The sequence below is a fragment of the Hypanus sabinus genome, chromosome 14, assembly GCF_030144855.1.
Source record: "Hypanus sabinus isolate sHypSab1 chromosome 14, sHypSab1.hap1, whole genome shotgun sequence".
Lineage (NCBI taxonomy): Eukaryota > Metazoa > Chordata > Chondrichthyes > Myliobatiformes > Dasyatidae > Hypanus > Hypanus sabinus.
In genome coordinates, this window is record NC_082719.1 from 83,904,122 (window position 1) to 83,929,148 (window position 25,027).

Here is a 25,027-nt window from a genome sequence, read left to right on the forward strand (position 1 = left end):
CATAGGCACAACTACTAATACTAGCATTAACTTCAGATTTATCTTATTGATTGAATTTAAAACTGTTAAAGTTGCAAGATGGAATTTGGAGTCGGTTCACGGGTCCTGGTCTCTGAATTACCAGTCTACCCAATGCCAAGACTGAGTGATGATCTGTAATGGCAATCCATCTTTAAGTCAGGATTGTGGCCATACATCACAGAGGGGATCTTTGAGGACATAGGATACATTGATTCCAAGAGATAATGCAGAATAGATAACTCTAAGATATATGTCCTTTTAACAATTGTGCTTTGTAACTTTTTTTTTGCTGTTGTTTGTTCTTCTCCCAAACAGATCCCACCAGCTGCTCCAGCTGTAGTTTGCACAGCACAAATATGCAGGAAAACACACTTCCCCAATTGCACTGGAATGCTGTCAGCTGCAGTAGTACATAGTAGCTTCGTCAACAACCACTTGCATAACTATTTTCTCACAAGTATTAACATTTTGTTTCCAGTGAAGCTTTTAATCCATCGGGCTTATTTGTTCTGAAAATTAATCCCTCTAAGGACTAAAAGGCTTTCATAGTTTGCAACACACAAACATGTATGTTTTCCATTAGTTTAAATTTATGAAGGTAAGTTCTTGTATATTTTTTTTGGTGTGAAATATTGAAAGAATTTTGCTGTAGATTGCCCAATGCAGTGTTCATAGTGATTTGGCAGATCATTGATACAGTTGGCATAAATAACAATGTCCTAAAATAAAAATCCAAATTCTTCAGAAAAGACTTCTGGCATCCTATTTCCCTACTTCTTTATGCTACCATCTCTTCCGTGTTCTACTGTGATTGCCTGCAAGAAAATCTCAGGGTAGTATATGGTAACGTACAGTATATGTACTTTGATAATAAATTTATTTTGAACTTTGAACTTTGAACCAATTCTCCAACTCATTAAATATACTGCTCCCCAGTTTATTCAGAGTTCTGAAAGAGGTAACAGAGATTGTGGAAGCTTTAGACACAATCATTCAAGAATGATTGGAATCAGGGCTTCAGATGATTGGACATTTGTAGATGTAACATTGCTGTTTAAGAAAGGAGAAAAGCAAAAGACAGGAATTATAGGCTGGTTAGGCTGACCTTGGTGGTTGGTAAGATTTTAAAGTCCATTATTAAGGATGAAACTTTGGAGTACTTGGAAGTATATGATAAAGCAAGATCAAGTCAACATGGTTTCCTGAGATCTTGCCTGACCAATCTGTTAGAATTCTTTGTGTAAGGAACAAGCATGTCAGACAAATGGGAGTCTGTGGATGTTCAAAAGGCCTTTGGCAAGGTGTCTCACACAAGGCTGATGAACAGGATAGGAGCTCAGGATGTCAGAGGATAGGTACTAGCATGTACTGCTGGCTGGAAGAAGTCAGAGAGTAAGGATAAAGAAATCCTTTACAGGATAGTTGCTGGTGGCTATTGGAGTTCTGCAGTGGTCACTGTTGGGATGACAACCTTTCTGTTTATACATTAATGGTCTGGATGAAGAAACTGATGGCTTTACAGCCAAGTTTGCAGATGAAACAAAAAATATGTGGAGGGACGTGTAGTGTGGAGGCAGGGAATCTGCAGAAGAACTTGGACAGGTTGGAAGAGAAGGCAAAGAATTGGCAGATGGACTATTGTATAGAAAAGAGAGAAGGCGGGAAGGAGGAAATGAAGGAGCAGCCCTCATATTCTGTGTGGCCAGCATCCAACTTGATGACATGAACATTAATTTCTCTAACTTCTGTACATTACACCCCATTACTCCCTTCTCTCCTTTCTATTCTCTGTTCTGGTTACCATTTTACCCCTTCTCTTCTCCTCACTTGCCAACACCTCACACTGGCTTCCCTCCTTCTTTTCTTTCTTTCATGGACCACTGTCCTCTCCTATTAGATTCCTTCTTCTTCAGCCATAAGTTCATAAGATATGGGAGCAGAAATAGGCCATTTGGCCCACTGAATCTGCTCTACCTTTCAATCATGTCTGATATATTAACCCTCTCAACTCCATCTCCTGCCTTTTCCCCATAATCTTTGACACTCTTACTAATCAAGAACCTATCAACCTCTACCTTAAGTGTACCCAGTGACTTGGCCTTCACAGCTACCTGTGACAATGAATTCCACCAGATTCACCACCCTCTGGCTAAAGAAATTCCTCATCATGTTTGTTCTAAAGAAATGTGCTTGTATTCTGAGGTTGCTATCTAGGCCTTTCAATAGGTTTCAATGAGATGCCATCTCATTCTTCTAAACTGCAGAGAGTACAAGCCCAGAGCCATCAAACATAAACCCTTCCATTCTCTGGATCATTCCATGAACCTTGTTCAATGTCAGGGCCCAGACCTGCTCACAGTACTCCAAATGTGGTCTGACTAATACCTTATTAAAGCCTCAGTCTGTTACCTCTTCCACCTATACCCTCCCAGCTTCTTACTTCATTTCCCCCTTCCCCTGGTTTCACTCGTTACCTGCTGGCTTGTACTCCTTCTCTCTCCCCCTTCTTCTTATTCAAGTTTCTGTCCCTTCCTTTCCAGTCTTGTTGAAGGGTCTTGGCCCAAAATGGTGACTGTTATTCCCCACAATCGATTCTGCCTTACTTTCTGAGTACCTCCAGCACCTAATGCATTTATGTCTGACACTAATCTTTTCACATATTATTCTTACTCCCTATGCTCAGAGTTGCCCAGTTTGTTGTGGCAAGTTGTTTTTTCCTTCAGCGTGATCCTTCTACTGCCTCATACGATGCATATATTAATCCACCCACCCCCCCCCCCATCTATCTATTACCTCAGTCACTACACTGCACTGCAAACACTTTAAACCACTTTCTACAATGCTGTTTACATTGTAAATACATGCTGGCATTTGTATACAGTACATATGCAGACAGTGGCCACTTTGTTATGTACCCCTGTACACCTGCTCGTTAATGCAAATATCTAATCAACCAAACTGGTGGCAGTAACTCAAAGCATAAAAGCATGCAGACATGGTCAAGACTTGATTTATGGTTGAGACAATAAAGACTTGATTTATGGTTTTTCTTGTGTGGTCTGATTTGTGCTTTTTCGTGATATCATTCTGGAGAACGTTGTCTCAACTGCATTGCATTTGTGGTTTCTAAATGACAATAAACTGAATCTGAATCTAAATCTGAATCTGACCAAGCATCAGAATGGGGATGAAGTGTGATTCACTGCAGAATGACTGTTGGTGCTAGTCGGGGTGCTATGACTCTCTCAGAAACTGCTGATGTCCTGAATTTTTATGCACAGTGGTCTCTAGAGTTTACAGAGAAAGGCATGAATAACAAGAAAAAAACATCCAGTGAATGGCAGTTCTGTGTGTGAAAATACCTTGTTAATGAACTTGGTCAGAGGAGAATGGCCAGACTGGTTCAAGTTGACAGGAAGGTGACAGGAACTCAAATAACCATACGTTCTAACAGTGATGTCCAGAGGAGTATCTCTGAATGCACAACACATCAAACCCTGAAGTGGATGAGCTACAGCAGCAGAAGACCACATCAGGCTCCACTCTTGTACCTAAAGAAGTGGCCAATGTGTGTATATGGCAAATAAAGTTAATCTTGAATACTTATTTAATTTGTTCAACATACTACCAGGTTCCGTTTTGCTGCCGAGTAGGTTAAGGGCTAATCTTTTAAGCTGCAGATGGGATCTTACTGTGAGCCTGAATCAGAAGATTTTGTTGCTCTGGGTAGTGTCCATCTGATATTTACTTTATCTCACATATTTTCGGATGCATCGTGGAATGGGCCTTTCTGGTCCTTTCAGTCACATCTATCAGCAACTCCCGACAACCCCAATTTAACCCTAATCTAAATGCGGGACAATTTACAATGACTAATTAACCTACCCAGTACGTCTTTGGATTTTGAGTTTAAACTGGAGGACCTAGGGAAAACCAATGCATCCCATTGGGAAGGGGTAAAGTTTCCTCACAGAGGCCGCCAGGATTGAACTCCAAAATCCTATGCCCTCAGCTGTAATAGTGTTGTGCTAACTGCTATGTTACTGTGGCACCAAATAAAAAAAGACCAGTGCCAGCAATCAGTGATATGGGTTTAATTTCTGCTGCTGCTTGTAAGGAGTTTCTCCCTATGATTGTGTAGGTTTCCTTCAGCTGTTCCAGTTTCCTCCCATGTTCCAAAGATGTAAGGATTGGTAAGTTGAGGGCATGCTATGTTGGTGCTGGCAGCTTGGCAACTCTTGCAGGCTCCACCCACCACATCCTTGGACTGTTGTTCTTTGACGTAAATAACACATTTTACTGTATGTTCCAATGTACATGAGAGCGGTAATGCTAATCTTCACTGGATAACTTATCAGTGCTCCAGATTTCCAACTGTAAGATCTGTGTTACAAGAACTAATTAATTAAATTTATCCATCTTTGAAGTAATAACTGCACATTCTCTGAATCAAAACCTTTACGACTTTTGTTCAAATTATTTCACTGGGCAGGCAACACCTGAAGAAAGTTGCAGCTCAGCAAACAGAGGAGTTGAGCATCTTACCAGATAAATAAAGTCATGATCACGCCGAGGAACAATATCATGGATAATTCTGCTTTCGGAGAGTTGCTGCCTTTTCGGTTGGCACTGACACTTGGGGTTGTACTGGTTAAATTTTCTGAAACTGTCGAAGCAATAAAAGATTTATTAAGGTCATGACATTACATCAATACTTTACATTTGCCTTGGCTTAGTTGATTTTTTTTTGCATCTTAAACAGTCATGCCATAAATTCATCATTATTTGGTAATGCTAAACATGTGCACAAATATCAGTTGCATACTGAGTACATTCGACTCCATTAACTCCAACCAAAGACAGATTTCTCTGCCGTAAAAATTCAGGCCCTACTCCAGGACTAGGATATACCGTATCAGTTAAGCTTTCTGAAGTACTAACAGAATGCTACTCTGCCACAAGTGTAGCATCCTCTGTTATGGTGAATATTAAAAAACCCAAAAGGTAGTATTTAAAGGAAAGCAGAGAATTCTGATCAATAATTTCCCCTCTTCTAATAATATCAAAAATAAATTGTTTTTTTTGTGGGACCTTGTGGGAAACCTGCTTACTTAATATGCATTGAATCAGGTGAACATGTTAGACATTATATAAATTCAAGCTTTCTCCTAACATGCAGGTTTGGTTGACAGATATAAGGAATTGAGAAAACTGTGGAACATAATAACATAATTTCTACAACCAATCCATGTCGCACACGAGGAAGCAGACTAAAGAGATACTCCAAACACGAGGAAATCTGCAGATGCTGGAAATTCAAGCAACACGCAAAAAATGCTGGTGGAACGCAGCAGGCCAGGCAGCATCTATAGGGAGAAGCACTGTCGATGTTTTGGGCTGAGACCCTTCGTCAGGACTAACTGAAAGGAAAGATAGTAAGAGATTTGAAAGTAGGAGGGGGAGGGGAAATGCAAAATGATAGGAGACTGGAGGGGGCGGGGCGAAGCTGAGAGCCGGAAAGGTGATTGGCAAAAGGGATACTCCATTGAGTCTCTATCCACTTGCTGTTTAGTTGGAACATTGCCTTTTTAAATCTATTTTGTAATCAACCAGAATTAATCAAACATCCTCTGTGCCAGAGGATGCTTTCATCAAAGAATGACATACACTGCCTGAATGATGTGACATATTCATTTTAACAGCTAGCCTCAATAGCATTGCTGTTGGTTGCTTGCCTGAAAGAGCAGGCAGCTTGCAATTTGGAATGACTGCAAAGACAGTCTGACTACCACTCTGTAAATCATGAGATACTTAAACTATCAGAATGGGAGAACTTTGTTGAAGAAACTAAGGACTACATCCCCATAGCCTTTTCAAGCGGGTTTCAAAAAAGCCTTCCTTCCCATTTGTGCTCAGGGCTTTACATAAAGGCACGTGTGAACTTTAGTTCTGTAATGGTTTATAATGAGCGTCTGCCAAGTTTTAATTCAAGTGAACTGTCCATTTAATAAGTAGAGCTAAAAGCACAACAGAGCCTTAATATTGCAATGTTCTAACTTTCACGTTTATAAGGCTCCCACTTGAAGCAGGTAACTAACACCAAGGCCAAGAAACTCACCAAAGTCTCTACCTCTTCAGGAGGCTAAAAAAATTTGGCATCACCCTGGTGACCCTTACTAATTTTTATCAATAGACCATACAAAATATCCTGTCTGACTGTATAATAGCTTGGAATGGCAACTGCTCTGCATGTGGCCACACAAAACTGCAGAGGATTGTGGACACAGCTCAGCACATCACAGAAACCAGCCTCCCCTCCATGGATTCTGGCTATCCTTCTCACCGCATTCAACTGAGCAGAAAACAGAAAAATCTGAAATATGCACCACCAGGCTTAAGGACAGTTTCTATCTTGCTGTTGCAAGGCTAGTAACTCCAGCTGTTTTAAGATTAGTAAATGCTTCCCTAGTATAAGAAAATGTATTCCTGACCTCACAGTGTACCTCATTATGATCTTGCAGTTTATTGTTTACCCCCGTACTGGGCTGTACATTTTATTCTGCACTCTGCTATTTAACCTTGTATCTCAATGCACTGTGTAATGATTTGACCTGTAGGAACAGTACGCAATACAAGCCTCTCACTGTATTTCAGTGCATGTGACAATAATAAACCAATACCAATTACTACCCAAATTAGTTAAACAAATTCTTAAATTCAAAGGCAGATTTCAAAAGTACAAACGTACACACACACACACACACACACACACACACACACACACACACACACACTTTCAAAGAAATATTATTTGTGAATCATAAATACAAAAAAATTCTGCAGGTGCTGGAAATCCAAAGCAACACACACAAAATGCTGCAGGAACTCAGCAGGTCAGGCTGCATCTATAGAAATGAATAAACAGTTGAAGCTTTGGGTTGACAGACCCTTTTTCAAGACTGGGATTCTGAATGACAAGTTGTTATGCAAGTGACTGACAGATTCACACATTGTATAGGGATAAGTTCTCTGTTTCTCAATAAAAGGACAATTTTAAAGATTTGGCTGTTTGGCTTCAGCATCACAAGACTTTCAAAGTTATGAAAGATATAAACCAAAAAAATACACTGTACAGTTATGTTAGATCATACCATTGGTGTTTCTTTCTATAGGGTTGTAACCTGATGTAAATGCAGTCCATGGTGTTGCATGTACAGCCTTACTCCATTCACTCCAGGTCCCAATCTCACTGTCTTTAGCAGCAACTTGTATTATGTGTTCCTTCCCTTCATATGCATCAGTGATTGTATGAAATGGAACATCAGTCACCTCGACCTATGAACAACAGAAACAGATCATCAGACAGGTATCAACAAATAGTAGCGCAAGGCAACAGGGTAATCACTAAATCTATCTCAACGTCACCACCTTTAGGATTGTTTCATTCTTTTCAAGTACCACTTTCTCTATATTCCCCTGCAGTAACCCAAATGTCAATGTATAGATGTTGACTCTAGCCTATTTGTTGTATGCACTTCAAACCACTGCAACCAGCAGTCACACAGTAAGACTGTGATTACTTCATTCCTTATTTACTTCAAGCTTTGTGACATTTAGCATTTAAGTTCCCCTTCATCAGCTGGATTTCAAAATCGCAAAATCACAAACGAAACATTTCACCGTATGTTTCCATGTACATGTGATGAATACACACAGTGGCCACTTTATTATGTACACCTGTACACCTGCTTGTTAATCTAATCAGCTAATCATATGACGACATCTCAAGGGATAAAAGCATGCAGACATGGTCAAGAGGTTCAGTTGTTTTTCAGACCAAACACCAGAATGGGGAAGAAATGTGATCTAAGTGACTTTGACCATGGAATGATTGTTGGTGCCAGGCAAAGTGATCTAGGTATCTCGGAAACTGCAGCATATCCAGGGATTATTTCTCTCTACATAACAGTCTCTAGAGTTTACAGGGAATGGTGCAAACAAAAAAAAAATTCTGTGGGTGAAAATGCTTTGATAATGAGAGAGGTCAGAGGAGAATTGCCAGATTGGTTCAAGTTGACAGGGAGAGGACAGTAATTCGAATAACCATGTGTTGCAACAGTGTGTGCAGACAAGCATCTCTGAATGCACAACATATCAAATTTAGAAGTGGGTGGGCTACAGAAGCAAAAGACCATGAACATGCACTCAGTGACCTCTTCTACAGGAAGTATCTAATAAATTATAAATGAATCTGAATCTGAAAAGTGAAAATGAAGATTTGGAGGAACTGGCCACGTGAATGCCAAATCAACACGTACAAAAGCTGGTTGAACTCAGCAGGTCGGGCAGCATCCGTTGAAATGAGCAGTCAACGTTTCGGGCTGAGACCCTTCGTCAGGACTGAAGAAGGAGGGGGCAGGGCCCTATAAAGGTGTGGGGGAGGGTGGAAGGTGCCAGGTGAATAACCAATCAGAGGAAAGATCAAGGGGTGGGGGAGGGGAGGCAGGGAGGGGGTAGGCCAGGGAGGTGAAGAAGGAATGTAAGGGGAAAGCACTACGGGTAGTAGAAGAAGGGAGAATCATGAGAGAGGTGATAGGCAGCTGGAAGAGGAGGCAGAGTGAAAGTGGGATGGTGGAAGGGAGAGGGAGGGAATTACTGGAAGTTGGAGAATTCGATGTTCATACCAAGGAGCTGGAGACTACCCAGACGGTATATGAGGTGTTGCTCCTCCAACCTGAGTTTGGCCTCATCATGGCAGTAGAGGTGGAGGCCATGTATGGACATATCCGAATGGGAATGTGAAGCAGAGTTGAAGTGGGTGGCAACCGGGAAATCCTGACTGTTGTGTCGGACGGAGTGGAGGTACTTGACGAAGTGGTCCCCCAATCTGCGTCGGGTCTCGTCGATGTAGAGGAGGCCGCACCAGGAGCACCGGATGCAATAGATTGCCCCAACAGACTCACAAGAGAAGTGTTGCCTCACCTGGAAGGACTGTTTGGGGCCCTGAATGGTGGTAAGAGAGGAGATGTAGGGACACTTGCAGGGATAAATACCAGGTGGGAGATCTGTGGGGAGGGACGTGTGGACCAGGCAGTCGCAAAGGGAATGATCCCTGAAAAAAGCAGAGAGGGAAAGATGTCCTTAGTGGTGGGGTCCTGTTGAAGGTGGCGGAAGTTGCGGAGGATAATATGCTGGATCTGGAGGCTGGTGGGGTGGTAGGTGAGGACAAGGGGAGCACGGTCCCTGTTGTGGTGACGGGAGTGTGGGGTGAGGGCCGAAGTGCGGGAAAAAGAGGAGATGCGGGTGAGGGCATCGCTGATGATGGCAGAAGGAGAACCACAATTCTTGAAGAAAGAGGACATATGAGATGTCCTGGAATGGAAAGCCTCATCCTGGGAGCAGATGTGACGGAGACGGAGGAACTGGGAATAGGGAATAGAATTTTACATTTGGCAGAGTGGGAAGAGGTATAGTCAAGGTAGTTATGGGAGTCAGTGGGTTTGTAGAAGATGTCAGTGGACAGTCTGTCTCCAGAGATGGAGACCAAGAGATCGAGAAAGGGGAGAGAAGTGTCCGAGATGGACCAAGTGAATTTGAGGGCTGGGTGAAAGTTAGAGGCAAAGTTGATGAAATTGATGAGCTCAGCCTGGGTGCAGGAAGCAGCACCAATGTAGTTGTCAATGTAGCGAAGGAAAAGTTGGGAAGCAGTGCCAGTATAGATTTGGAGCATAGACTGTTCCACATAACCCATGAAGAGGCAGGCATAGCTGGGGCCCATGCGAGTGCCCATAGCTACACCCTTGGTCTGAAGAAAGTGGGAAGAGCTGAAAGAGAAGTTAGTACCAGTTCCGCAAACCGAAGGAGTGTAGTGATGTTTGGGAACTGGTGAGGTCTATTGTCAAGGAAGTAGCGGAGGGCTTTGAGACCTTCTTGATGGGGAATTGAAGTGTATAAAGATATAAGGATTGGACATCCATGGTGAAAATGAAGCAGCTGGGACCAGGGAACTGGAAGTTATTGAAGAGGTGGAGGGCATGGGATGTATCCCGGATGTAGGTGGGGAAGGACTGAACTATGGGTGACAAAATGGAGTCTAGGTAGGCAGATACAAGTTCAGTGGGGCAGGAACAGGCCGAAACTATAGGCCTACCAGGACAGTCAGGCTTGTGGATCCTGGGGAGGAGGAAAACCGAGCAGTGCGGGGTGTGGGAATTATGAGTTTTTTGGCTGAGGATGGAAGGTCCCCAGAGTTGATAAGGGCAGAGATGCATGAATGCCAATTTTGTTGGTTCACCATCTTAAATATTGTCCAAATATTTATTATTAAATTGCAACAAATAATATCTTTAAAGCAAGAAAATTATTCTAATCTTCACCCCAGGAAGAAGGTAGAAATGATAATGGTAATGTTAGCCTTATTTTGGATATATAATTAAATTCAAAATCAACAGGAGCTAACTGATCACTTGGCCATATTGAAAATACTAAAATAACCCTGATAATCAATAGGAATATTGTAAACCTGGCTCATTGCCAATTCTCTCCACTGCTCGGATATCTTAGAAGATACGAATTTCTACAGGAAATCATTATTCCCAAAGCAGCAAAGCTCGATTTTAGCCTGACTCGGCAGAAGTTGAGAGTTTCAGATAAGCATAGATTTCCGGTCCAGATTTCTACTAATCCTTCATGAAAAGAAACAATCTATAGAACATATGGAAATAAAAGCAGAAAATTCTAGAAATACAAATCAAATAAATCAGCACCTGACTGCTAAGAAACAGTTCATTAATTATTCCAGGGTGCCTCTTTAGCTAAAATCTTCTGCTGAAAGGTTACATTTATTCACGCCAAAGGCTGTACCCAGTAGGATCAGCATAAAATCTTTCAGAACACTGGTGATAAATTGCTCCATTCATGACATATTGTTAGATCTGGTTAATAGAAAAGTAAGTTCAATGCAGATGAGGATGGGTATGAGGGAAATAGATGGGCTGGTAAGGGTAACAGTCTAAGAAAAGCACAATTCAAGAGTAATATATGTAACCCTCTCACATACAGGCGTGACCCATTGGCTAACAGCCACATGACTCAGCAGAGAGAAGGCAACCTTTTGTAAAAAATATACACCTAGGGTCGGTATGACTGGGGGTTCAAACAAACAGGAACATTGTGATGTTGTAACTAAAGCAACTTTGATTTGAGCGAATGCTGTGTAAGTACTGCCCATAAGGAGTTATTGGCAGCCCAGAAATGACAGATCGTACACCAGTATAAAACTATAATGGAAGCATATTTATCAATTTTCAACTTCATCAAACAGTTACAGAAAACATAATGACAAATAAAAGGGCCCATTACAGTTAAACCTGTCCAATGTGCACCTAACGTTTGAGATCAAACTGGGGAGTATTCAGGGGAGTACTTCTTACTCATGTGCTGTACCTACGGTCGGCTTGGAAGCACCGGCCACATTCCGAATTCCCTTCGAAGACCAACTCTCTCAGGAGTACTGACCCTTCCTCCTTGGAGCCATTCATCTGCACAAAGCACTTCCTGCACTGGTGACTCTCCTTCCAACGGCATCCTGTGGCATCTTCCCTGTGGCCCAATCCACACCTCTTGTCCAAAGACCCCAAACCAGACCACTGTCCTTCAGAAATCTCTTCCCTAGAGCTCTCCAGAACCTTCTCTCACATTCCTAAGTCGGACAACATGACTCCTTATCTTAGTGTGGCACACTGCTCTTACAGAAAACTGCTAACATGAAGCACCTCACAGCATAGCAGTAAAACTCCCAACTATGACATAACGTATGTAATAAGCACTTAGATAATTAAATACGCCAGAGAGCTCATTCTTGACGTTTTCTCAATGTGAAAATTATATGGGCAATGCTTACTTAAAACATAGAATATCACACCACAGTATAGGCACGTCAGCCCAAAATACTGTGCCGATCTTTTAACCTACAACTCCAAGATCAATCTCACACTTCACACCCATTCATGTGCCTATCTAAGAGTTTCTTAAACGTCCCTAATGTATCTCCCTCTATGACCACCTGCAGCAGCTCGATCCAAATGCTGAATGATCCTCTTGGCATGTAAGTAAATGCACAATAAATAAATAAGTGATCTGAAAGGTAGATGGTAGTGCAGTGGTTAGCATGATGCTATTATAACTCAGGATGTTTGGAGTTTGGATTCAGTTCTGGCACCGTCCGTAAGTGGTTTTACATGCTCCTGTGATCGTATGGATTTCCTCCGGGTGCTCCAATTTCCTTCCACGGTCCAAAGATGTATCGGTTTGTAGGTTCATTGGTCATTGTAAATTGTCCTGTGATCAGTGTTAAATGGGTGGTGTGACGCTTTGGGCCGGAAGGGCCTGGTCCATGCTGTAGCACGAAGTACATAAATTATTAGATAAATAAATTATACAATTTGTATTGAGAATCCTTTCGGTTCTTGGTTAGTTAGTGCGTGTTAATGTAAATGTAAGCATTGGGAACCCAGATGTGGATGCATATAGCGGCAGCTGCAGAATAATCTATTTTAATTTACGGAAATCACTCGAGCTGTAGCCAAGCACAACACTTGGTAATTGGGTTCATCTTTAACAGTTAAAAGTACATGCACTATCTTTATGACATATGGAAAGTAATTCCAATTCCTAATCCATTGATGTATCCAGACAGATTAATCTTATAGTAAAATCCATTTCCGACAGGATTGCTGAGGTTGAGTTTGTCATAATCTGGTTTAGGTTTTAAAAAGCACAATACCCAGCCTGAACAAAATTATAATCAAATGCTCCAGACTTTTTGGAGGGGTTATACATTTAGAGCATTGTCTAACATTTTTTTCACAAAGTAGCAATTTCAAATGTATATATATCGTTTTTTTTAATCAATGCCAATGAGTCATTGCATTAAGCTCGCTTACCCAGGAACTTAATCAATAAATGCACTTTCTGTTTTGATTTCCCTCAGAACCAAATCATTATTCATGAATGGTTGGTTCTCCTAATGGCTTTGTAAATGTACTAAGATATACAAACCAAATGATCAGGCTTTTGCATAACTAGTTGATCTTAGCCACAGCATCACCTGGTTGACTACAATTCCATGGGTATGTTCAAAACAAATCATTTGAAGGCTCTATCTATTATAATCTTCTGGTGACTCCATATGTAGTTACAGGATTCCATCCTCCTCACCATCTAGCCCATGCTTCCTGCTTGCTACTACTACCATTGGGAAGGAGGTAAAGGAGCCTTCGATTCCACAGCACCAGATTCAGAAACAGTTATTACCTTGCAACCTGTTAGAGTTTTTAATTTTCCTGGAAATGTCTGCAGGAAGATAAATCTCAAGGTAGGATATGGTGACACATATGTGCTTTGATAATAAATTTACTTTGAACTTGACTTTGAGGGTAATAATTCATGACAGTATAAACAGTGCCATGTATAAATAGTATTCCACAATTTAGATTTCTGACTTTTATTCCCAGGATATGGTTATTGCCAAGTAGAGCAGCACTGCTCCATAAGCTTTGTTCTCACACTCCTCTAATGGTGAATAAATATAATCATTCTGTACTGCCAAGTGGGAAAAATCTTCAACTTTGTCTCTGCCATCATGAAAAAAGTGTGATATATGCCCAGGATAGGATAATGCCCAAAGAGGAGGGGATCTGAGAGATGATTCTGCCTTTATTTTGATAAGTGGTCAGAAACCATTGCTGGAAGGTGCAAGCAAAAGACTCACAGCTATACAATGTATCCTGTAGATAGCTTGCACTGAATTCTTTATTTGAAAGATTAGCTTTATTTGTACACGTGCACCAAAGCATACAGTGAAAATGTGCCATTTTGCACCAACAACCAACATAGTCTGAGGATTGTGCTGGGGGCAGCCCCTACGTGTTGCCAGGCTTCTGGCACCAATGAAGTAGTACAATCATTATTGTCACATGTACCATGATCTAAATAAATAAAATAGTTAAATGCTTCCCATAAATGTACATGTTGTACAGTAAGGAGAATGATGACCCAAAGGGACCAGTGGTCTAAAGCTGAGGGAGTCAGGTGTTGTTGCAGCCTCAGTGATAGAACCATTTGACTTCTTTCTGCTAAACATCACTCATCACCTATACCTATATTGAGATAATGGGCCATATGGTGCCATCTCTTGTGGGATTCAGTAGATTGTTCACTCAGACACCAAACTCATTTGGCATCATGGAATGGAGCAGAAGAAACTCCTCAGAATATTTTCATTTCATATTCTACAAGCTTGAAACTCATTGGAGATGACTTCCAATCTTTTACTCACCATAACATGTGATTTGCACTTCGTTAAAGAGCAGAACTCCCGTGTTTGAATCTTGTTGAGCTATTTAACTTTTACTTCTATGCATTTAAAATGTATAATTGGCATGAATATAATGATGATCAAGGCATTATATAAAAATGGTCCTCAAACAGAAGTTTTAAAAATTAAACGTATGAAGGGCTATATATTTTTTTCTGAATGCCTTTCACTAGTGAATAGAAAAATCAGGACAGAATTTTCACTGCTGATTGCTGATGAGCAACTTTTATTAATGTGCACATCAGGGAAGTGAGGGTAAGGTTTCCTTCACTATGTTTTGTGTTATAATAACAAATTGTTCTGTATAAGTTCAACTTTACAAATGCTTATAGTGAAGTATCAGATAGGAGCTGACTGTTCTTCAAGGAAACTATTCTGAGTCTGGGAGCAGAGGGCACAGCCTCAGAATAGAAGGATGTTCCTTTAGAACAAAGATGAGGAGGAATTTCATTGGCCAGAGGGTAGTGAGCCTGTGGAATTCATTGCCACAGACATCTGTGGTGGCCAAGTCACTGGGTATATTTAAAGCAGAGGTTGATAGTTTCTTGATTAGTCAGGGCATGAAAGGTTACAGGGAGAAGACATTGGAATGGGGTTAAGAGGGATAATAATTCAGCTCTGTTAGAATTGTGGAGCAGACTTGATGGCACAAATGGCCTAATTCCACTCCTATATTTTATGGCCAAATATAGTCTAATAATGGGCAACATATTAACAGGAGAGGAGTAATGTCAAAAGGAATTGTGAAAAGAATAAATAAAAGAAGCTTGAAATTAAATTAAAACACTTTAGAAGAATGCAACAGATCAATCCGCATTTTGTGGGTGCACCTGTATTCTATTAGTAGTGGGAAGGAGCTGTTCAATAGAGTGATGTAGAATAGCCATGAGGAGGTATGTCTTCCATTTGATTGTTGAAGTAAGTGAAAAGAAACTTGGAAGAAAGTCAAACTCAGAAAAGTCAGACTTATGAGATTATGGTTGTATTAAATCAAATTGGGACAACACTCCCAACACATCTCTTTTAATTATCATTACCAACAATTTCAATCCCCATAACTCTATTGGAAATGGAGATATATGAGAATTATTTGATTTGGTATTGACTATTTTATGCCATCAACTGTATTACCCCCAGATAGAAGAAAGCTTCAGGATGGCAAATTATTTCAATAAAACACAATACAGCTTGATCAATCCCAATGGAACAGAGACCACTATATTTTCCTCCTGAACTTTAATTTAGCTGCAGAAATGAGGGTGTAGGGTACAGTCAAAAACTTCCAGTTAAGAATTGAAAAAAAAAATTGAATCGAAATGATGTACCAGAGGTAAATGAAAACAGAACATATAAAACCTAGAATGTAGGATCAGGCTGTTTTTATATTTGATAAAGGTCAGCCCTCAATAGACTTCAGACTAGACTCTCATAGGAAGGTCCTCCCTTTAGAACTATATCAGCATGTTTTCATCTGAGTTCAAAGACCACTGCAATAGTTAGCAATGAGCTTTACCAAACTTATCAATTTTTATTGATGCACCATTTGAAGCATTCTGTCTGGATGCATAACAACTTGGTATGACAACTGCTCTGCAGGTGACCGCAAGAAACTGCAGAGAGTTGTGGACACAATTCTCCACAGACACTGTCTATATCTCTCGTTGTATTAGAAAAGCAACCAGCATAATCAAAGACCCCGGTTATTTTCCCTCACCCTCCCTTCCCTGCTCAAAGTTCATGCCACCAGGCTCAAGGACAGCTTCTATCCCACTCTTAGACTCTTGAATGGACCTCTTGTACGATAAAATAGATGCTTGGCCTCACAATCTGCCTTGATATAATCATACTCTTTATTGTTTACCTGTACTTCATTTTATCAGTAGTTTTTAAACTTCATTCTGCCTTGTTATTGTCTTATCTTATTCTAGCTCAATACATCATGTAATGATTTGATCGGTATGAAGAGCATGCGAGAAAAAAGTTTTCACTGTATCTTGCTACATGTGACAATCCAACCCAGTCTAATCCAATCCAATCCAATCCAATAATGTGAATCATCTTAAAATAAAACAAACAATAAGTGGTGAAAAATTGCATGGGTTCTGTTCCAAGTGTGGAATCTTGCCCGCACATAGATCCTCTATTAGCGATGCTGCTTCAATAGTGATATTGTTTCAATGCAGCTTCATTGGAGTCCCTCCTGCACTATTGTTGGTTCACTGAGACTACAAGATTTCTACGACACTTACGACAAATGTGTAGTTCTGGAGAGAAAGCAACCCCAAAGCCTTCATGTACAAATAAAGCAAAGAAATTTATGCCAAAACAAATCGGGGACAACATTTGATATTACAACACTAGGATGGAGAAAATGTTCTCAAGTTCAGTGCAATTACCAGTCCTCCAATGTTGGATAATCTATAACAAATTCAGGTATATTTGAAAGCAGTGTACTAAATGCATGGAGTCCAAGGGCTAATATATTCCCATTCTTCAAAGAATGTATGGGACATACCCAATTGACATTATGATTAATGTAAAGGGGCCATGCTTGCTGGGTGAATGGATGGAGGACTTTTTCACCCTGTCCTTAATCAATTCATCCATTTTCAAAAAACAAGGTGAAGAAAAGTTCATTGCAGTCAGGGGTCATACTTGCATGCAACATTCTTGTTGTTCCAAGATTGAAAATGTGTTTTTCTCCTGCAGGTACCTTGAGCTGGGAGGCAGTTGTGCCCCTGTTCAAATGCCATGGGAACTCAGTGTGAACTGAATTAAGTATAGGGTCAACTCAAAGGCAATATAGCAAGAAAAAAAAATGAAAGCCTCTTGAACATGGCAAAATGAATTAAAAACAGGCAGGAAAGTAGATTACTGCTGAAATACTCAAGATTATCCACTCCATCTGTTTGGTGTTAATTATTCATTTCACCAGGACCTCCAAAATCTGAATACCTAGGGACAAGATTAAATGTAAAATTAATTCCCACTTTTACTTTAATTTTTATAAAGCTCTCTTTTTAAACAATGTTATTTTTGTGATAGTATTAATTTCATTGCAATTTATAAAACCGTAAGACACAGGAGCAAAACTAGGCTATCCAGTCTGTTGAGTCTGCTCCACCATTCAATCACAGCTGATATATTCAGTTCCATTCTCCTGCATTCTCTCCATAACATTTGATTCCCCTATGAATAAAGAATCGATCAACCTCCCCTTTAAACATACCCAATGACTTGGCCTCCACATCTGTCTGTGACATGAATTCCAGAGATTACCGACTTCTAGCTAAATAATTTCCTCCTCATCTCTGTTCTAAAAGGAATGCCTTTCTATTTTAAAGCTGTGCCCTCTGGTCCTAGACTCTCCCACCAATGAAAACATCATCTGCATCATCTTTAGATCTTCCCACAACCAATGATCTCACTTTAAGGATTCTGTCTTGTTATCTCATGTTCTTGTTACTTATTACTATTTATTTACATTTGCATTTGTTGTCTTCTGCAATCCAGTTGATCTTTCATTGATCTTGCTACTATTCTATAGGTTTTCTGAGTATGCCTGCAGAAAAATGAATCTCAGGGTGACATATATGTGCTTTGATAATACTTTGAACTTCTTGAATTTTGAACCAACATCTTAAAATAGAGTCCTTTTTAAAAGCCATTGGGTTTAATGTAATGACAACATGTTTGGTGTGCCCTCCCTTGTAGCAATTGCTTTATATACAGTAACCAAGTTGCTACTACATCAGCAGTTAATCAAGAGTGTTTGACTGTTAGTTAACTTACATTTTGTTATTTCTATCTCTCTTGTGACTATAGTTTGACTCATGTAATGGATAACCTGGTCAATTAAGCATCCCCAAAGTCTTCAAACAGGGAGATACTTTGAGCTATTTTCCATGGTTTACATAGGGGATAGTTTGTGTTTTCACCTGACTATGCTATTGGAAGCATGTGGCCCACATCCAACACCAGAATCAGGTTAACAAAAAAATAAGGTTAATAAAACCGTATTGTTCTGGTTATTAAATGAGGTGGTTATTTGTTAACCTTATTCTTTCTACTGTTGTGATATACTGTTGGAAGAAGGCCATATGCCTCCAGGGGAAATTTTTTCCGAGAGGGAAATGTTTGGATATAAGCTTGCCAGACTGAGCAAAGCTACTTCAAAAGGTCTACTTTTCAAATAGGAGTTTCACAATAAGGTTCAAATAGAAACATAATTAATTCCATTAATCAACAGTAGGATGAAACAAATGCAAAAAGAGAGAGGTTTCATTGGGGAAAAGAATCTCTAAAGCACCGAGTATGAGTAAAGTGTATTGCTAGCCTCTCAACAGTTTTGCCATATCCTAACATCCTAACCAAAATGCAAGTTGAAGTATTTGTTTAATGCTTGATGAATTGCAGAAGGACTAAGCAACAAGCTCGAGGGAAAACCGTAAATGCTTTAGGTCATCTTCCAAGTCACATAACACAATGGCGCAGAATAAAATCCCAGGCAAATCTGTCAAGTTTTCAGTGGCAATTAAGGATAGACAATCCATGCGTATATACTAATGTATATCACATCCTACATTTGATCATTGCTGGAAGAGCATTGCTGTAGTGAAACTGTAAATAATTTCTTTATTCTCCCAATTTTTGTTCCTTATTTACTGGTTCAAACTAGGGTGCACAGAAGGAAACCATTTGGCCCATAGTGTCTGTGCCAGCTCTTTGAAAGTCCCATTAATCCTGTCTTTCCCTGGAGCCGCGCAATTTTTTTCACTTCTGAATTATTCAATTCCCTTTTAATAGTTACTATTGAATCTTATCCACTACCTTTTCAGATCTGTCCTCACTGGGTTAAAAAAAAACCCTTCCTCTCCAATCTGATTACTTTGACATGTGACTTTCTTGTTAGTGGTGACAGAAATCACCCAATTACTCAGTCAAAATCTCTGAATTTCAAAAATACTAATTAAATTTCCTCATAAAATAACATGTCCAAGTGAACATAAATCCTGTCTCTTAGTTGTTTTTTTTTCTGATAATTTCCCTATCAGTGATGTGACGTTTGACGGTAGGCTAAAAACCAAAATGATCACACCGTCAGGCATGTGGTCTCACAATGGGTGACTGACATCCATGACACAAATTAGCAGAAAGATAATCCAGGTATTCCATCATTTTGTGCTTGAACATATTATTTTCAGAAAACAAAATGGAATAAGATAATGTTAGCATTTCAGAAGGAGATTATATGTAGGAAAAACATGATTTAAAATAAACAAGGATGTGTGTGATCCTAATACTAACCACAGAAAATGGAGAAATTGTTTGGCTTTCCCCTTACCCATTCGATTCTCCTCTTCTGCCCAAAACCTCCTTCTAGTGCCCCTCCTCCTCCCCTTTTTCCCACGATTCACTCTTTTTTCCTGTCAGATTTATTCTTCATCAGCCCTTTACCTCTTCCACCTGCAGCCTCCCATCTTCTCACTTCATTCCCCCCACCCCCAAACACACATCCTCCCTCACTGTCACCTGGCAGTTTCTACTCCTCACCATCCACCGCCCTTCATATTCTGGCTTCTGATCCTTCATTTTCAGTCTCGATGAAGGGTCTTGGCTCAAAATGTCGATTGTTGATCCTTCTCTGTAAATGCTGCCTAACCATCTGAGTTCCTGCAGTATTTTGTATTTATTGATCTGAATTCTTGGCAGCTGCAGAATCTCTTGTCTTTATTGTTTTCACTCGTAACCTTCTCCAACATCTTTACTTAATATACTGGAATAAGTTGACTGAGGGAGGGGGACAGAGGAAGAGAGGAACTAAATTTGATAAACTATCTTGGGAGAGAGCAAGATCAATGTTGTCAGCATGGGATCATTACTTGATTAGCCAAAATATTTGAAAGTAGAAATTTCATCCCTCCTTCAGCTTTCTCTTGAAAATACCACCAGCTTCTTATTTACCAGTGTTTGAAATCTCTCTCTGTAAAGAAGAGAAACAGGAAAGGGATAAAAAAACAGAGAGGGAAATGAAAGTAGCACAAAGTAGGAAGACAATGAATGGACAATCCTTTTAAACTAGAGTCCATTTCCTTTTCAAATGACCTGATAGAAAAGGTAATCAGATGTGATGTAAAATGGGTCCTGATTCACCATGACTTGCCATGGCTCACATCCAGAATGGGGTAATCACTCTTCTCAATTTCTCACAACAACAGCTTTCTTCAAATTTGTTTTCTAAATTGACACATATTTAAAAGCCTTAGCTAAAGATTGACTGATTTTATTTAAATATACAAAACTGTGTATATTACAAAACTGTGTATATCTGCAACACATGCAAAGTGCTGGAGGAACTCAGCAGGTCAGCGAGCATCTATGGAAAGGCATAAAGAGGCGATGTTTCAAATCAAGTCACTACATATATCTGTATCAGTGCAAATGGATCAATAAGAGAGGAAAGGAAATGGGCTGATTTATACTTCAACATTATATATATATATGTATAAAGTTCAACCTAGTCTTGAATGAAATTATTTATGAATTTTTGAACCAGCAAAGAGTACAAATAAACTCTTTTCGGGCTTCCAGCTAGGTACAGGTATCATTTATAACCAATGTTTCGTTGAAAAACTCAGCCATCTTCTTCGGGGATGAATAGTTAAAATTTAATATTTAATATTCAGGAAAGAGTATTGAAATTATCAAGGATGAGATCATAAACGTGCTACCATGGAAGACCACTGATAAGACCATAAGACATAGAGGCCGAATTAGGCCGTTCATTCTATCAAGTCTGCTCCGTCATTCCATCATGGCTGATCCCACCCACTCAACCCTATACACTTGCCTTCATGCCACATTGCTTTTGACTCGATGTACTCAAAGAAAATCAGATTTTAATTCTGATTCTGACATTAGAATCCATGACTTTAAGCTATTTAAGATATTTAGTAATTTTTCTCCCCCAGAAACCAGTTAATTGATTCAATGCTTGCAAAGGGTCTGTTAAAAACTTATAAGGTTTTGTTTTCAGAGCCAGGTCTTCTATTCCCATTAATGCTCTTCCTAACCATTGGCTTTCCCTGTTTTCCCCTGTTGCCACATACCCAGAAATCAGCAGTGAACCAAGCTCTACTCCCTTCACTCTCCAAAGCCTAGGTTCATAAACTCAAATGGCCTGACCCACTACTGCTTATCCCAATTATAAAAATAAATAAGATTTCCAGATTCACAGATTTTTGGGGAAAAATTATCAATTTTGTCCATCTGTAAAATACCAACAAAAAGCTTAGCTTGGCACGTAATAAAACGCAAATTTGACCTACTCAGTCTGTGTGAAGCATTTATCATTTCATGATACAAACCATTATTGTTAAAGTGTAATGTTACCAAGTAATTAGCTTTGATATGTAGTTTTAAATAAATCATAAAGCTAATGTATTGTATTTTACTGTGCCTTCAAGATTTATTCCTTTGATTTAAAAAAAGTGCGTTCCTATTTAACATGTTCAGTGTTGTTGACTTGGGATGAATTTCTAGTGACCTATCTTCAGATTCATCAACAGCAACTTCATGGGAGAATCATTGCTTCTTCTTCTTAGCCAGTCAGGGTCAAGGATGACTTGTTCTCAATGTTCTGTGAATTCTAATATGGCTGATGATGTCTATAAACCAATCCTTTAAAAATTTTAAGGAATGTTAGGGAAGGAGAAGGAATTTGTATTAAATGAGGTATAGGAAAATAAGATTAAAAATAATAATAAACACCAGATATTCTTCAGACATTGGAAATCCTAAGCATAATGGAGAGAGTGCTAGAGAAACTCAGGAAGTCAGGCAACAGCTATGGAGGGGAGTAAGCTGCTAATGTTTTAGGCCAAGAACCTTCATTAGGACTTGAGGGGAAGTGTGTAGTACTCAGAATAAGAAGGGGGAGGGGAAGGGGAAGAAGTACAAGCTGGAAGTGGCGGAGTGCTATTGAAGGAAGAAGCTGGATTGTGTTAGGCGGAAGAGGTAAGGGGCTAAAGAAGACGGTATTTAACAGGAGAGGAGAGTGGACAATGGAAAAAAGGGAAAGAGAAGGGTACCAGAGTGAGGTGATGGGCAGGTGAGAAGAGAATAGGTGAGAGGGGAACCTGTATGGGAAATGGAAAAAGAGGAGAGGAGAGAAACTGCCAGTTTTCACTTCTTCCCCTTCCCTATCTTCTTATTCTGACTTCCACCTCCTTCCTTTTCAGTCCTGATAAAGGGTCTTGACTCGAAACAGCAACTGTTCCCTCCATAGATGCTTCTGACCCGCAGAGTTCCTCCAACATTTTTTCAGTGTTGTTAAAACAAAGAATTCAAAAATGAAAAGAAGTGGTGAAGAGAAAAGGTAAAATAAAACACATTGATAGGGTAAAATGTTTAAAAATCTCAAAGAGGAATTCAGCACGTAGAAATGTGATTAAACTTTTACAGAGAGGTTTGATTCTTCTGACATTGAAAAAATAATTACAATTTTTTCAGTTAACACATGCATTGCTTTCATACTTTTGCAGTTTTCAGATGTCTGGGGTCTGGGTATTAATGGCAAGGCCAGTAATTATTGCTTATTCATAATTGCCCTTGACTACATGATATTGAGCACCACCTTGAGCCACTGTAGTCATCCTGGTGACAATCTCTCTATTGTTGGGGGTAGAGTTTCAGGATTCAGACTCATAACAATGAAAATGGTAATATAAATTTCCAAATTGCAAAAAAATGGAATGCATCTACAGCATGCAATGTAAAATATTAACTAAATGTTCATGTCCATTGTTTGGAAGGCTGAATACAAATGATCCATTTTCTAGGGTTATGTGTATGTGACAAATAATGCTAATCTTTATCTTTCAGCTGTTTCTTGATATTTTGAGGAGGGAATCAAATTGGCTGAAGCCAACCTGGTACGGTAGTGATCTCCGGAGGAATCAAAGGTGGATTGTCTTATGTGCTCTTCTAACTAAAGATTGTTGAAAATTCTAAAAAAAACGTTGTGTCCTTCATTACCAGCCTCACTCTAGTTCAACTAACAATAGCTTGTCTGTCATTGCTAAATATTCAACCTCCCTCCCTCCTCTCCATTCCCACATTTTCCCCTGTCCTTAGGCCAGCTTTTCCTGCAGCCACTCCTTTGGAGGCTCTGGACTTACTGTAAAGATCTCACACCCTCCTTATTACAGATTGTGTAATCATGTAGCAGCCTTGATGTCTACAAGCAGCTGTCATTGGGAACTGGGCATGTAATATTCTTACTGAGGCATCGGGGTAATTTTTCTGATTTTTTTCTGCGTGGTTCAATTGATTGGGTGTAAGCACTATGAAAACTTTTCGGCTGGCATGGTAGCGTAGCGGTTAGCACAACGCTGTTACAGCTCTAGCAACCTCAGTCCATTTCCACTGCTGGGTGTAAGGAGTTTGTACGTCCTCCCTGTGCATTTCCTCTGTGTGCTCCTATTTCTTCCTACGTTCCAAAGAGGTACGGGTCACATGGGTCTAACTGGGCAGTGTGGCTTACTGGGTCAGAAGGGCCTGTTAGCATGCTCTATCTCTGAACAAAAAAAATCACAGAGTGGTGAACTCAATTTCTAGGAAAGACCCTACATCTCTTATTGCATTTGCTTCCAGCAGGTAAAATTGTCCAATTTATGGATGTATAATTTTCAAAATCTAATATCTTCTTTTTCCTAGATAATAGGACTACACAAATGATTTCATGGGAACTGATCTAAAAATCTGTAAATTATAGAATAAATAAAAATCAGTGGTTCATGTAAAACTCCCCTATTCCCTTAAATACTATGAGTTTAAGGGCACTGTTAGAGGGAGTATTTCTTTTAATTGCCTTAATCTTGGCTACAAACATTTCTATTGTAATTCGAATGAAGTAGCTTTAACTGAAAACACTTTGTAATCATGGCTCACCTTCAGCTGTGAAATCTACTGCCAATTATTCTTTGCATTCTCAGATAACCTGCCCTGACAAATGGCTCAAATGGACTAGAGCAGTTGTTCGTTGTTCCCTTGATTTCTTGTGCAAGTAATAAGTAATTTTGATATCGCACTAATGATGCACAATCTTTCTCTAATGCTGTATTATCTTTCTAATTGCTGGCTTTAATTACACTCAGATTTTCTATTTGTTATATTCTTGACAGAAGAATCAGAAAGAATTATTTTTGTGTTTGTTTCTTAACAGCATTTCAGGTTTGCTACTTAGACTTAATTTAGCCATGGACTTGTGTTTTTCCAAGACGTAAATACCCTTCCTTATCTTTGAATGTTAATTTACTATTCTTTTGCTGTGTTCTAATAAACCAGTTTCAACTATTCCTCCATGATTGACCATTTGCCCATCCCAAAATCAGATACTGGGCACAATAATGATCATTAATTCAGAAAAGTCATGTGCATCTTTCTAGGTTGCTTGATGCAAGGACTATTAAATCTCTTCCAAAATAACACAATAGTATTATACTGTGATTTTTTAAAATTTGTTCACAGTCTGTTCTGTTATTCTGGAGACCTTTTACCTTTATGAATCTCAGGGTAATAGTATATAGTACCAAATATGTACTTGGATAATACAATTTATGTCAAAAT

At 39.5% G+C, this 25,027-nt stretch overlaps 1 protein-coding gene across 1 annotated transcript in view; it reads right to left on the reverse strand.

The window, feature by feature from the left end:
• Window positions 1–25,027, reverse strand: part of LOC132404955 (ciliary neurotrophic factor receptor subunit alpha-like) — a 318,762-nt gene that overhangs the window by 24,631 nt on the left and 269,104 nt on the right. Inside the window, exons 8-9 of the mRNA XM_059989574.1 lie at window positions 7,173–7,356; window positions 4,567–4,687 (exon numbers count right to left, since the gene is read on the reverse strand). Of these exons, the coding sequence (XP_059845557.1) occupies window positions 4,567–4,687; window positions 7,173–7,356 (305 nt within the window). The remainder of the gene's footprint in view (window positions 1–4,566; window positions 4,688–7,172; window positions 7,357–25,027) is intronic.